The 13,769-nt window shown below is 41.4% G+C and overlaps 2 protein-coding genes across 3 annotated transcripts in view; one reads left to right on the top strand and one right to left on the bottom strand.

The window, feature by feature from the left end:
- kank1a (KN motif and ankyrin repeat domains 1a) overlaps nucleotides 1–5,605 on the bottom strand; it is a 68,883-nt gene extending 63,278 nt beyond the window's left edge. For both annotated transcript variants that reach the window (XM_029124561.2, XM_034296430.1), the window contains exon 1: nucleotides 5,325–5,605. The gene's annotated coding sequence lies outside the window, so the exon portion shown is untranslated. The remainder of the gene's footprint in view (nucleotides 1–5,324) is intronic.
- Nucleotides 5,606–7,117: 1,512 nt separating this feature from the next.
- fbp1a (fructose-1,6-bisphosphatase 1a) lies at nucleotides 7,118–12,164 on the top strand. Its single transcript, XM_029124457.2, has 7 exons — nucleotides 7,118–7,472; nucleotides 8,582–8,744; nucleotides 8,832–8,924; nucleotides 9,312–9,452; nucleotides 9,548–9,685; nucleotides 10,866–10,985; nucleotides 11,431–12,164. Exons 1-7 carry the CDS (start codon nucleotides 7,303–7,305, stop codon nucleotides 11,629–11,631), a joined length of 1,026 nt encoding a protein of 341 aa, XP_028980290.1. The 5' UTR covers nucleotides 7,118–7,302; the 3' UTR covers nucleotides 11,632–12,164.
- The last annotated feature ends 1,605 nt before the right edge of the window (nucleotides 12,165–13,769 follow it).

Raw genomic sequence — 13,769 nt, 5'->3', positions numbered from 1 at the left:
ATAGCTCATTTGGATAAGCTGGGCACAATGAGGAGCTATGAATTAATTAAAAATTACGTTATCTAACTCAACAACATGTAGCTAGTAAGCAAACTAGTAACTAACTCAGAAACGTATAGCTGGTTAGCTATCTTTTGGTATCAATGTTTTGTGAGCCTTTAAGTTTGACTGGCTGGCTCAGTTAAAATCATTAGCTAGCATGCCACATTTGAGTTTCAAACCTAAGAGAAACGCAATGGGTTGGTCCACAAAACACTGGATATGGAAGTTTGTTACATTTGGGTATTTACATGTAAAAATGTACCTCATATAAGAACTAACAAAACCAAAGAATGTTTGCACTGAATTTGAGATTTACCTTGCAGGGCTCAACGGTAATATTTTTAGCAATTTTTTTTAAACTTATGGTTCCCAATTTTCTTTTTACTGTCCCTCCTTCCAAAACTAAATTTGTATAAGCGTTACGACCTATAAATTATCATTTATAAGCGTTACAACCTATAACCAAATAATTCTGTTACTTGTTATTTCATTCTGGATGTATAAAACCAAAAATATTGTATATTTCTTTCATCACATTTATAATTATAAAAATATAACAGTCAACCAAAATTTCACTGTTAAACAAAACACTAACTCATTGATCCCGTGGGAACAAGGTGACCGACTGGTCCAGCCTAGTTACTAGGTACGCGGTTGTTATAACTTGTGCTCACCCAATGGGTATCTGCATTTAAATTCCTGATCAGTACGACCGAGGGCCCTGAGGACAGATTGTCAGCCACCCGCTTGGCTCTCATGCAGGCCAGGTCCTGTTCGTGAAAGTTGTCAGTGCCTTTGTAAACAGACCCACATGTGACCACTCTTGCCGGAAACTTACAAAAGACGACACAGTGCATCGAAACAGGTCAATAATTTTTTGCACCAAGCAAAAAAATGTCGCTTTCATTTGAGCTTGTACTTAACATTCGCTGCCTTCTTCACTTCAGTGATTTGCACGTTTTTAAATGTTTTATTGAAAAACTATACCAAACAGCTACGCGTCCCATCACTGCTCAACCTGATTGGCCAACAGCGTGCGCAAAGAGCTGCAAGGTAGTTATTTGTGTGGGTGCCAGATTAAGAAACAACTGTTTTTGTCGAGCCCTGCCTTGGTTGCTGAATGCAAATCAAACAGAATAATGACCAGAAACTTTGGGATTAATTTAGTAAAACATGTGATGTGTTAGTAATTTCATTAATCAAATATCAGTTAATGAAAATAACTAAACAGATAAAAAACTAGATAAGCAAGTAAGCCAAATATCTAGAACATTTGAAGGAAGAAAAATATATTTTGGCAGGGCAAGGAGGTGTGCAAGCATCTTTTCCACCTATTGACAAGCTTTGTCAATGCATTACATTACACTTGTAAATGTAAATCAAAAACCGTGTTTACATATTTTGCACATGCAATTTACATTCAAAATGTATTTTGTGTGAATAGGGCCTAAAGCCATCTGTCATAGTTGTTGGCACAGAAAACACTGACTCCTCATTTTCATAAGTTTCTCTGGATAAGAGAGTGTAGTACTAAATTGTCACATGTGAGGTAGATACAGATACCCAATTCTATATATATATTCTAGAATGTGTCTCCTTTCAAAAGATAATTAAATCCTCCTGCTACAGCCAGTTCTAAAAGCACATGACGAAACAGAGTTAAACCCAGGACCAAGCCCGCAGCCGGGTTAGCCCAGGACCAAGCCCGCGGCCGGGTAAGCCCAGGACCAAGCCCGCGGCCGGGTAAGCCCAGGACCAAGCCCGCGGCCGGGTAAGCCCAGGACCAAGCCCGCGGCCGGGTAAGCCCAGGACCAAGCCCGCGGCCGGGTAAGCCCAGGACCAAGCCCGCGGCCGGGTAAGCCCAGGACCAACCCCACGGTCAGGTAAGCCCAGTCAGGCTCTTGAGCAGTAGCGGCCAGCAGAGGACAGGAAAAGTGTTGAATTCGCCCCAGACCTGTAATGACTCTATTAATCTGGTCAATACAGCCAGCAGAGGTTTAACAAGATGTTTCAAGTGCTGCCAGGCCTTTCATCTCCTAAATAATCACTTCCTGGTTATATTGCACTCAGCAAAGTTTGGCAGGCGTCCGTCCCAACAAAGTGGAACTCATTTAGGAGCTGTGTTCTGTAGGGGCTTGATGTCTTTATTGCCTTCATTAAGATCTCAGAGAGTATCACTTCCATATGTTGAAGGGCTCAAGCTATAGACACAAAGCCTTACAGTATAACAATGATTCCACACTCATTAGAACACAGCCTAAATATTAATACAACTCTGTGATTAAATACTCTTTATTAGTGGTTTTGTAACTGGTCTGACTGAGTTGTCATGAATAGCTAATAAGTGTAGGATTCACACCCTGTTTCCCAGGACATCTGAACAAATGGGGACGTCAAGAGACTAGCAGATAGTGGTGGGGGTGGTACGCAGTGGGGGGCAGAGAGCAGGGAGGGAGAGTTCTTGGATCACCACGGGACAAGGTCCTTCAGAGGCGTCAATTCTGAATCCACCGACTTTATATGTTCACACACTGGGACTGTGTGTGTGTGTGTGTGTGTGCGCGTGTGTGTTAGGAATCTTGGGACAGACTATAGCTTTGTAACAGATCAACTGGTACAGTGGTACAGTGGTACAGTGTTGGTTGGGACCATGGCACTCAAACACACAATTGCAAAGTGCTAAGCCAAGTGAGTTCTAGTAAATACAAACTATTGATACAGCTCTCACACAGGTCAAGAGACTAGAAGGCAACATACCTGTTCCCCACTACCGGTCCTTACATCACCTTGGACCCCACTACCCTGTACCCTAATACAGAGCACGCTGCATTAAAGCTAAGCAGGGTCGGTCCTGGTGGGTCGCTGGATGGAAGGCCAAGTACTGAATGTATGCAATCAATAATGTATCCATGTACCTCTGGATAAGAGCATTAGCTAAACTGCTCAAATGTAAGGGGCGTTTCAGTTTCTATATGAACAGGTTCAGGTGGTCCTGTCTATCATCTTATTGTTAGGAGTGAGACATTCTGCCTAACCCAACTGGTGACACCTGAATTGTCAGATCTCTGGCCAATCAGAGGCTGAGGTTGGCGCCAACAAGACCCTGGAACAGAACACTACTCCCAGTCTGAAATGGCACCAATGGAGCTCTGAAAGGTAGTGCACTCTACCGAGGATAGTGTCGTCTGAACTAGTGCGCTACACAGGGAATATGGTGGTCTAAAGTAGTGTACTACACAATGAATATGGTGGTCAAAAGTAGTGTACTACACAGGGAATATGGTGGTCTAAAGTAGTGTACTACACAATGAATATGGTGGTCAAAAGTAGTGTACTACACAATGAATATGGTGGTCTAAAGTAGTGTACTACACAATGAATATTGTGGTCTAAAGTAGTGTACTACACAATGAATATGGTGGTCAAAAGTAGTGTACTACACAATGAATATGGTGGTCAAAAGTAATGTACTACACAATGAATATTGTGGTCTAAAGTAGTGTACTACACAATGAATATGGTGGTCAAAAGTAGTGTACTACACAAGGAATATGGTGGTCTAAAGTAGTGTACTACACAATGAATATTGTGGTCTAAAGTAGTGTACTACACAGGGAATATGGTGGTCTAAAGTAGTGTACTACATAGGGAATATGGTGGTCTAAAGTAGTGTACTACACAATGAATATGGTGGTCAAAAGTAGTGTACTACACAGGGAACATGATGGTCTAAAGTAGTGTACTACACAGGGAACATGATGGTCTAAAGTAGTGTACTCTAAAGATAATATGGTTCCATGTGGGAGTTAAATTAAAAGGGAGAAGAATGTATTAGTGAAGAGCTGTCAAGAATCCCCGCAAAGGAATTCAACTGTCTCAGACCTGCATATTGTGACGAGATGAATGATGGATCTGTCAAAATGCTCCAAAGAAATCAAATGTGGTGACCGTTGGGCTACCGACCACCATTCAGGTACAAGTGTTGCATTCTGGGGATTCCAGACCCTACAACACACACACAAGTTTACCTGACTATTTAAATCTGTAAAAAAAAATAATCATACATATTCTAACCCTAAACAATATACTAATGTTAACGTCAATAACATCATGAACCTAATCCTCAACCTACCCCCGATTTTAACTGTCCCTAAAACGCAATCTTCAACCAGAATAATGCCTTTTTCAAAATGGGGACAGGAAAAGTAGTCCCCATTAGTCACATTTTACTGTTTTTACCACAGTTTGGGGACATTTTTATCCAATAATATAGTTAGGTTGGAAACACACACACACACACACCCCTATAATCCAGAAGTCTCAGGAGTAATAAAGATTTTGCTAGACGTTTGGCCTGCTGCCTCCCCAGAAAACAACACATGAAGCCATTAGCGAAGACAGACTGTTTCCAAATGACTCCTTGTTGAAATGTTTAAGAGGGCAACAGGCCAGGGCTTTCAAGGAGGCGTCCAGTATGATGTGACCACAGTGGCTTCATCTTCACTATTCTGGCTCCAAGTGAATGAGTTTTCCTCTCAGCACCAGATAATAAGGCTTTTTGAGAGTCAGGACAGAGGTACAATGATTACACTGACAATAACACCAGCCATAGCATCGGCCATGGTACAATGTAGAGACTGGTCCCGTCTCATCCTGTAGCAGCTACAATGTCAACAAAAGACGTATAAAGGCCATGTTGTTATTTTCCTTCCAGTAATGAAGACGTCAATACTACTTAAAAAGGCCTGAATGTTTCGGACATTGGAGCGTGTAAACAGCGATACAGCAGAGCGGTCTTCTAACGTGGAGTTCATCCTGCACAGATGAATGACGCATCTCGCCAACGTCGTCTTATAGTCCACATATAATTAAACAAATAGAACTGTGTTATTACTACGTTTTTTGTATCCATTCCCAAATGTGTTAATTTTCAACACATGTCTAATGACAACTGGTATGGTACGTGGATCAGAAAAGCAATAGGCCAAGTTGGAAAGAAAGTCTGCTCCAACTAGGATACCATGTTACCCTAAAAAATAAATGAAAGTCAACAGGTGGCATGATTTACTACAGCAGTATTACGAAAAGAAAAGCAATATTAAAACCGGGCAAACTACGTGGATCTGCAGTTATCGCCGTGTAATGAAGTTTCAGTTCTATAGCCTAACACAATCAACGAATAATGCAAACCCCCACAATTAATCTTAAAAGAATAATATACGTATATCGACATACATCAACCTATATTTTGTATTGATATGATATTAATACTGTAAACTCACCTATTCCCAAATAGCCACAAGTGTTTCGCAGGCCGACGCAAGGTAGTTGTTGAGGTTTTTTTCCCCCAAAACGTTTCGTTTAAGGTAGTTTCTAGATTTTAAATGCCAAATATAAAGTGTTACCTGGCCGTGCTTACTGCCTTGTTTACGTGAAAAACTAAAATAGAGGAATAACTTTTAATTAAATTAAAACTAAACTCCGTCACTAAGTCCACCTCCGTGCTGGTTTGCCCGTCTTATCTCTCCAGCTCTCTTTGTAGTTGGCCTTCTGCCGCACAGTCACAGCGTGCCGCCCATGCGCACAACGTTCCGCCCCTTGGGTCACAATGGATCTAGATGGTCGGAGCTGGGTCGGAGTGAAGAGGTGGAGTGGAGGAGGGGGTGGTTGGAGTAGTTGGGGGTGTAGTTGTAAGTTGTAGGCTAGAGGGCGGGGATGTAGAGGGACATGGGGTAGGCTAGAGGATTTCGGGTGGGGGGGGAGTGGGTGGCCCTTGGCCCAAAACCTTTTTTGAAATGTATGTATGAAAATTGAAATCTATGTATGAAATAATTGCATAGTCCAATCAATAGTGTTAAATGTTGTTGCACGCTTCGCCCGTACATGTAGTACACGTTATTGGGAGTTTTACTCGTTAGGTTATTTGTCTTTAGAGTTATTTTTAAAAGAAAACAACCTTATGATGTATTTATTTGAATTTCTGTTGCATGGCAGTACCCTGGGGGTCGATCAAGATAATAAAAAAATAGTAGAACAGGTATATCGTAATAGTGAGTGGCTGGACTCAGTGTAGACAGGTCCAAAACCTTAGAACCTCAGCCCTTGAATTACGTTTTAGAACGTTACATCCGAGGGTACATGCAAGTGCACTCGCCGTGCACGGGAGAGTGCTGATCGGTATAAGCTAACTAATCAGGCCCTATAACTGGAGGGAAAGAGCGACATCTGGTGGTTATTTACTGATACTACTTACTTCATTGTAGAGCGCATTGGACTACATGAATCTAGCATGACGGATCCAGACATTTTGACGTTATGTAGGCTACATCACCGTTATCCCGTTCTTATTTTCAATGATGACCTGGCCGAAGACATACAACTACAAGAGCACAGAAAAACACAAACCACGCAATGTAGAATATATATACATACAAAAACAAAAAAATATATAAAAGGGAAATTAAACAAGAAATTACACAACCATATGTAACCATATGTAGACCACCAGATGGACATAATGAAGTTTGACTATTCAGTACGTGCACTGATCAGATAGTAGATTACCTTAGTTTGTCTATTATATTACCTGGTCTATTACATTTGATGAGAGGTTTTAGCTAAATTTATAAAAAAAATATACATGTAACTGCTTTTCTTAAAATTATCTTTAGTCCTTCACATGTATTCGTCCTATGTGATTAATTCATTCAAATATTAGCGCAGACTGGATAGAAATTGTTAAATGGTGCAACGTTTGTGTTGCGTCTCCATCTATCATGTAACGTGAATGAATGACAACAGCTTTCCAAACTATTCGGTTGATGATGTCACTGACAGCAACGACATTAGCGAAAACCATTTGTCAACCTTTTAAAAAAATACTTCACTGGAGTGCTGTGCTGACACGGTGCATTCGCAAAAGTCAGCTTCAACTTGATTTCAGGCATGAGCGGATCTATTATTTACTTCCTGTTTGTGCTTTCACTAGCTGCGCGGAGCTCCAGGTCAGGCCGTCATAGGTGGTTACAGACGGTTAGGATAGTAGCCTACAAAGCATGCAATGTTTTTACACGGCCCCGCCACTCCTCATTCCCTTTTCGTTTTAACTTCGGATTGGCTGTCTGGTCTTCACTCCCTTCCCCCGCCTCCAAGTTCCGTGTTGTAGGCATTTAACTGTGAATTGTGGCACCAATACATTTTAAATTCAGTTTGCCTCTAGGCTTCTTCTGCTCCTCTGCAAACTTTATCCGCCCTACGGTCATGTCTGAACGAGGCTCATTCGACACCAACGTGGTGACTTTAACCCGGTTTGTGCTGGAAGAAGGGAGAAAAGCCAAGGGGACAGGGGAGCTCACGACCCTGCTCAACTCCATATGCACCGCCGTCAAAGCCATCTCCACTGCTGTGAGGAAAGCTGGCATCGCAAACTTGTAAGTAAAGCTCAGTAAACGAGTATGATTTAAAATAGATCAGATCAATAGATCTAAATAGATCTAAATCCGTGTCATCTTGGGAGATAGGGCGAAACAAGGATTGAAGGGTCTGCTAGTTTGTTCTTCAACAGTTGCCCAAGTTGTAGTTGGTTTACGGATTCATTGAGCTGATGTTTTTCGTTTTTTTTTTTCCGGGAACATGAGAGTCAATGTATCTCAACACACTCACATGTGATCACAGTTAAGTTAATGTATTTCATGTAAATTAATTATTTTAATAAGGTTTGACGTGACAAACTAAATACACCATCACACACTTCCCCCTATACGAATTGCGCGATATCATGATTCTTAACACATTGTGTAATCCTCTGATGGGCGGTGATGTGGGTGCCCTAGTCAACTCAAACAACAGCATCCCCCCCAAAGCTGTTTCAATACAATGATTCTGTTACTCTGGCAGTATGCATTTTGTTACAGCATTATCACTCTCTCTAACCAAACTGTCTCTCTCTATCTCACTGTCTTACTGACAAACTGTCTCACTAACAGAACTCACCAACGTGTCTGTCCCCATCTGCCCATCACATTTTAAATTACTTTATATTTAAAACTTCAAAATATGCATAACTGCTGTTATTGCAGTTTAATCTTCAGTTCTATAATACAAGCTGCCAATACTGCAAGAACTCAAAAAGTTCTCCAACAAAATTAATATTAAAATAATAATATGGGTCTATCAATATACCTCAACATTTCATTTATATTTATAGAACATAAATGCTGTCAACTCCTACACCATTTTTTTTTAAACACAAATGTTTCGCAGGCTTACAATCAACTCCAACACTACACTCCAGTAGTATCTCTTGGTTTTGATTGGGTTACAGTATTACCTTGTGGTTCTGACTGGGTCAAGTAGTATGTAGTGGTTCTGACTGGGTTCCAGTATTACCTTGTGGTTCGGACTAGGTTCCAGTAGTATCTCTTGGTTCTGACTGGGTTCCGGTAGTATGTAGTGATTCTGACTGGGTTCCAATAATATCCAGGGGTTCTGATTGGTAGTACTTAGTGGTTCTGACTGGGTCTCGCTCTCTCCCGGACAGGTATGGAATAGCTGGGAGCACCAATATAACTGGGGACCAAGTAAAAAAGCTTGACATTCTCTCAAACAACCTGGTGATCAACATGATCAAATCCTCCTTCACTTCTTGCGTTCTGATTTCAGAAGAGGATGACAAGGCCATCATTGTAGAACAAGATAGACGGGTAAATGGATGTTGTTTAAAACCTTCTAGTTTAACCAGAAGTTATCCAGTTGTAATAATAACACTGTGAATAACCCCTTCCTCCCAGGGTAAATATGTGGTGTGTTTTGATCCTCTCGATGGGTCTTCTAACATCGACTGTCTGGCGTCCATAGGAACCATCTTCGCCATCTATAGAAAGGTGTGTCTTATGACGACCAGGATGGTCTGTTGGTCTCTATAGCTATATATCAAGTTTTAAACACACTTATAAAGGTTATATACAGGCTTATTAAAGTTTTATTTTAGTTGGTAAATGGTTATGTTTTTAAATGTTAATATACATTCATTAAGGTTTATACATATGAATATAAATATATAAAGATTCTAAGGTTTATAAATGTTTATTAGGTTTTAAATGTAGGTATTTTGTTTATATACATTTTGTTAGGTTGATGTTTTTATAGTTTCAAAGTTTTAAATAATGTAATTATGGCTGGTGAAAACCCTAAGAAAGACATTAACTATATTCATTTGAACTATCCTATAAAACCAATGAGATCAACCAATCAGCTGCTGTTTCCTTTAGAGTACAGAGGAGGATCCTTGTGAGAACGACGCGCTGCAGCCAGGAAGAAACATCGTTGCTGCTGGATACGCTCTGTATGGCAGTGCCACCATGATGGTGTTGTCCTCCGGCCAGGGAGTCAACTGCTTCATGCTGGACCCGGTTAGCGCGCACACACACACACACACACACACACACACACACACACACACAGCAACAAGGCTTCTGGTTGTCATTGCTGTGTGTTTGTCTGTCAGGCCATAGGAGAGTTTATCCTGGTGGACAGAGATGTGAAGATCAAGCCTAAAGGTAGTATCTACAGTCTGAATGAAGGATACGCCCAGTACTTCCACCCAGCCGTCACTGAGTACCTGCAGAAGAAGAAGTTCCCCGAGGTACAAGCACACAAACTGTCCATGTAGCATCTGACCACGTAGAAATCAGCCTTTTCGTACAGTGGTTACTTTCGTTAAGCACCCGCCAGAGTCAAGGGAGAGAACAATTCAACGTGTTTTTGAATAGTATCTCAGTACATGTAGCCTCGTTGTTCATGATGTTACAAACTCCATCTCGAAAAAACGTCCGCTCGTACCTCTACTTCATAGACATCGCAATCCAGAATACACAACACAGTACCGTATGCCTATTGGCTGATTTACTGTCGCGCTTTGACAGAACATGACTTCCTGTGTACGGATAATTTTTAGAACTGTTTTAATCTAAGCATAAGAAGCATACATTCATACAATTCCACACATGTATGGGTGCCAATCTGATGATGTCTCTTCAATTTCATCTCACTTTTCAAACGGGCATTTTCCAGAACAGCTAACGTGGAAATGTTCACCATGTGGAACTGGAGGTTTTCAGAACAGCTAGGATGTTGAAATGTTCATTCTGTCATGAGTTAACCAGTGTGTGCAGTTGTATCTCTCTGTGTCAGAACATCAGTCTGTTGTCAGAGTGATCAGTCAGGTTTTAACAGGGTGACTGTGTTTTCAGTATGTCAGTCTGTGGTCAGGGTTAAACGGGGTGACTCTGTGTTTTCAGTATGTCAGTCTGTGGTCAGGGTTAAACGGGGTGACTGTGATTTCAGTATGTCAGTCTGTGGTCAGGGTTAAACGGGGTGACTCTGTGATTTCAGTATGTCAGTCTGTGGTCAGGGTTAAACGGGGTGACTCTGTGTTTTCAGTATGTCAGTCTGTGGTCAGGGTTAAACGGGGTGACTCTGTGTTTTCAGTATGTCAGTCTGTGGTCAGGGTTAAACGGGGTGACTCTGTGTTTTCAGTATGTCAGTCTGTGGTCAGGGTTAAACGGGGTGACTCTGTGTTTTCAGTATGTCAGTCTGTGGTCAGGGTTAAACGGGGTGACTCTGTGTTTTCAGTATGTCAGTCTGTGGTCAGGGTTAAACGGGGTGACTCTGTGTTTTCAGTATGTCAGTCTGTGGTCAGGGTTAAACGGAGTGACTCTGTGTTTTCAGTATGTCAGTCTGTGGTCAGGGTTAAACGGGGTGACTCTGTGATTTCAGTATGTCAGTCTGTGGTCAGGGTTAAACGGGGTGACTCTGTGTTTTAGGATGGCAGCGCCCCATATGGTGCCCGTTATGTGGGCTCCATGGTGGCCGACGTCCACAGGACCCTGGTCTACGGAGGAATCTTCCTCTACCCGGCTAATACCAAGAGCCCTGAAGGAAAGGTAGGCCCTAACCTCTGACTGGGGTGTTGTTCACACCTGTTTGATTTGTGTCTTTTGGAGAATGGGATTGTCATGGGATTGTCTTTCATAGATCCACTTTGGGAAGAGAGGATTTGAGTTGGGACTGGTGGATTGTGTTGCTCTCACAGATTTACATCTCTGGAGGCTTTTGTGATTTGGGCTACTCATAGTGACAGTCTCTAGCCACAGTTACAATGTATTTGCAATGTCTGTCCATCTTCTAGGTTGCTTAAAGCAGGAGAGGACAGATGTTATTCTAAAAGGAAGCAGTTGGGTGTTCTGCTCATGTCTCAAGGGAGATACTTTCAGATGTTAGATTTTGTGTAAGGTTCTGGGTGGTTCTGTTTAAGAGAACATATGACTGGCCAGAAAGGGCCTTCTGCCATCAGTGTCCCTATTTAAAATAGTTTAACATTCTTTCCAGCTGCGTCTTCTGTATGAGTGCAACCCCATGGCGTTTATCATCGAACAGGCTGGTGGCATGGCAACCACAGGAAGTCAGAACGTCCTGGATATCCAGCCAATCACCATTCACCAGCGAGTTCCTGTGGTGCTGGGATCACCTGAAGACGTCCAGGAATACCTTCAGATATACCACAGACACCAGGGCAACAAGGCCAACTGACGGAACACACAAACACTCCTAATCACCAAGGACCCACGGTAGACCCAAGATCTGACCTCCATGATCCACACTCTAAGAAACAAAGAGAAGACCATCAACCCCTACATTCCAGACCAAAGACTCATACTCACACCTGTTTCCTCAGTAGCCAAGTCAGGGAACCTGAGTCCTTTGACTTCTCATTCATGCACCAGAAACTGGAGGGAGGCATGGCATCATTGTGTGGCATCTACTGAAAATGCCTCTTAACATTTTATTCCATGAGGCCCCTTTGACCAGTTGAATCATGTTGGCGTATCAATAAAAGTAATGGGAATAGCATTAAAACAAATGGGCAGATACAGGACCAAGAGCAGCTGCAGTCCCCTCCTCAACCACTAATGGCTCCCATAACCGCGGGTTCAGAAACACAACGTTACATTTTACTGTGATATTTAAATACTTCTCTGCCGTACACAACAGATTTGATCTTGGTGGACATATTTTCTGATGATAAATATGCGAAAAATAAAACTCTGATACAAAACCGTAAATGGTTGTAGTTGTGAATCTTTTACTTCAGAATCCTACCTTACAATTTCAATAAACCCCTTTAGTATGGGCTTTATAAATGAACATCAACTATAAATCTGAAAGATGGACAGTATCTCTGTCTAGGATGTTATATAGATAAAATACTCTTATTTCTATCTGCTTAACAAAGTTCTATCTACATAAGGTTTAAACTACATTAATCTATTCTATCTTTACAATGTTTAATCCAAATCACATCACAGCGTTTTATCTACATTACATTCTATCCAGATCACAGCGTTCTATCTACATTACATACTATTTACATGCTGTCTAATTATACAGTAGTATTCTTGGCATAGTGGCAGCTGTTGTTAGAGGTGCCATATATAAGACATATACTGTACTGCTAGCATATATACAAGCACAAATAACCAGAAGACAGACACTTTTAATGGTTTAAGTTAATGTTCCTTCCTCAAAAGGTTTCGAATGCCTGAGATATTTCCCATTTAACTTTAGCACCGGTCTGTCTATCAGTTTGCATTGACTTGTAATCTCCTCATACTCGCTTAAGACACTCATGGTACAATCCCCTCCACCATATTTAGTTGATACCTGTCTACCTACAGTATATACTGGATGGATTATATCAATAATAGAACTATTTGTGAACAATCAAATGCGTCCTAAATAAGTGATGTAACGTTGTTTTGGGTTTTCCCTTTCTAGTGAATCCAAACATTTAATCTTTTATCTTCCTCAAATGACAGGGATGATGACACAATCCTTGCAAAACGGAGGGAGTCAAATAACATTGGTCAGCCCCTCTCTTACAAAGAGCTGACCTTCACTCTAAAGGTCAACTGAGGAGCAGGCCGCCCGGGTGGCATTTAAAACACTTCAGCAGAGCTTCCATGGGCTATTCTGGTCAGGACAGGTCTCTGGTCATCTAATAGCAACATATTCTATTTTACTGGATTATTGTGGTTCATTTCTCTGGTCGAATGTAGTTTACTGTGTAAGGACCCAATTTTAGATGCAATGCAGTTGTGCTCAAAAGTTTGCATACCCTTGGATAATTGGTAATATATATACCATTTGTAAAGAAAACATGAGTGAGCAGGCAAAACAAGTTTTTTATTTCTTATGGGATTCACATTCAACTGTAGGTCATAACAGAATGGCACCAAAGAAAAAAATAAACTGACCCCTGTTCAAAAGTCTGCACACCCTTATTTCTTAATAGTGTGTATTGCCCCCTTTTAGCATCAATGACAATGTGTAGTCTTTTGTAATAGTTGTCTATGAGGCCCCAAATTCTTGCAGGTGGTATAGCTGCCCATTCATCTTGGCAAAATGCCTCCAGGTCATGCAAAGTCTTTGGTCATCTTGCATGAACCGCACATTTGAGATCTCCCCAGAGTGGCTCGATGATATTAAGGTCAGGAGACTGTGATGGCCACTCCAGAACTTTCCCCTTTTTTTGCTGTAACCAGTGGAGGTTCAACTTGGCCTTGTGCTTAGGGTCATTGTTGTGCTGGAAATTCCAAGAGCATCTCATCTCGAATTGCAATTTAAAAAGCCCCAGGTGTGGGACATTCACCTTTACTTGCCATTTTCAC

The sequence above is a fragment of the Esox lucius genome, chromosome 13 (genome assembly GCF_011004845.1).
Source record: "Esox lucius isolate fEsoLuc1 chromosome 13, fEsoLuc1.pri, whole genome shotgun sequence".
In the NCBI taxonomy this organism is placed as follows: Eukaryota; Metazoa; Chordata; class Actinopteri; order Esociformes; family Esocidae; genus Esox; species Esox lucius.
Note: the sequence above shows the minus strand (reverse complement) of the source record. Positions and strands in the feature narration are given on the sequence as shown.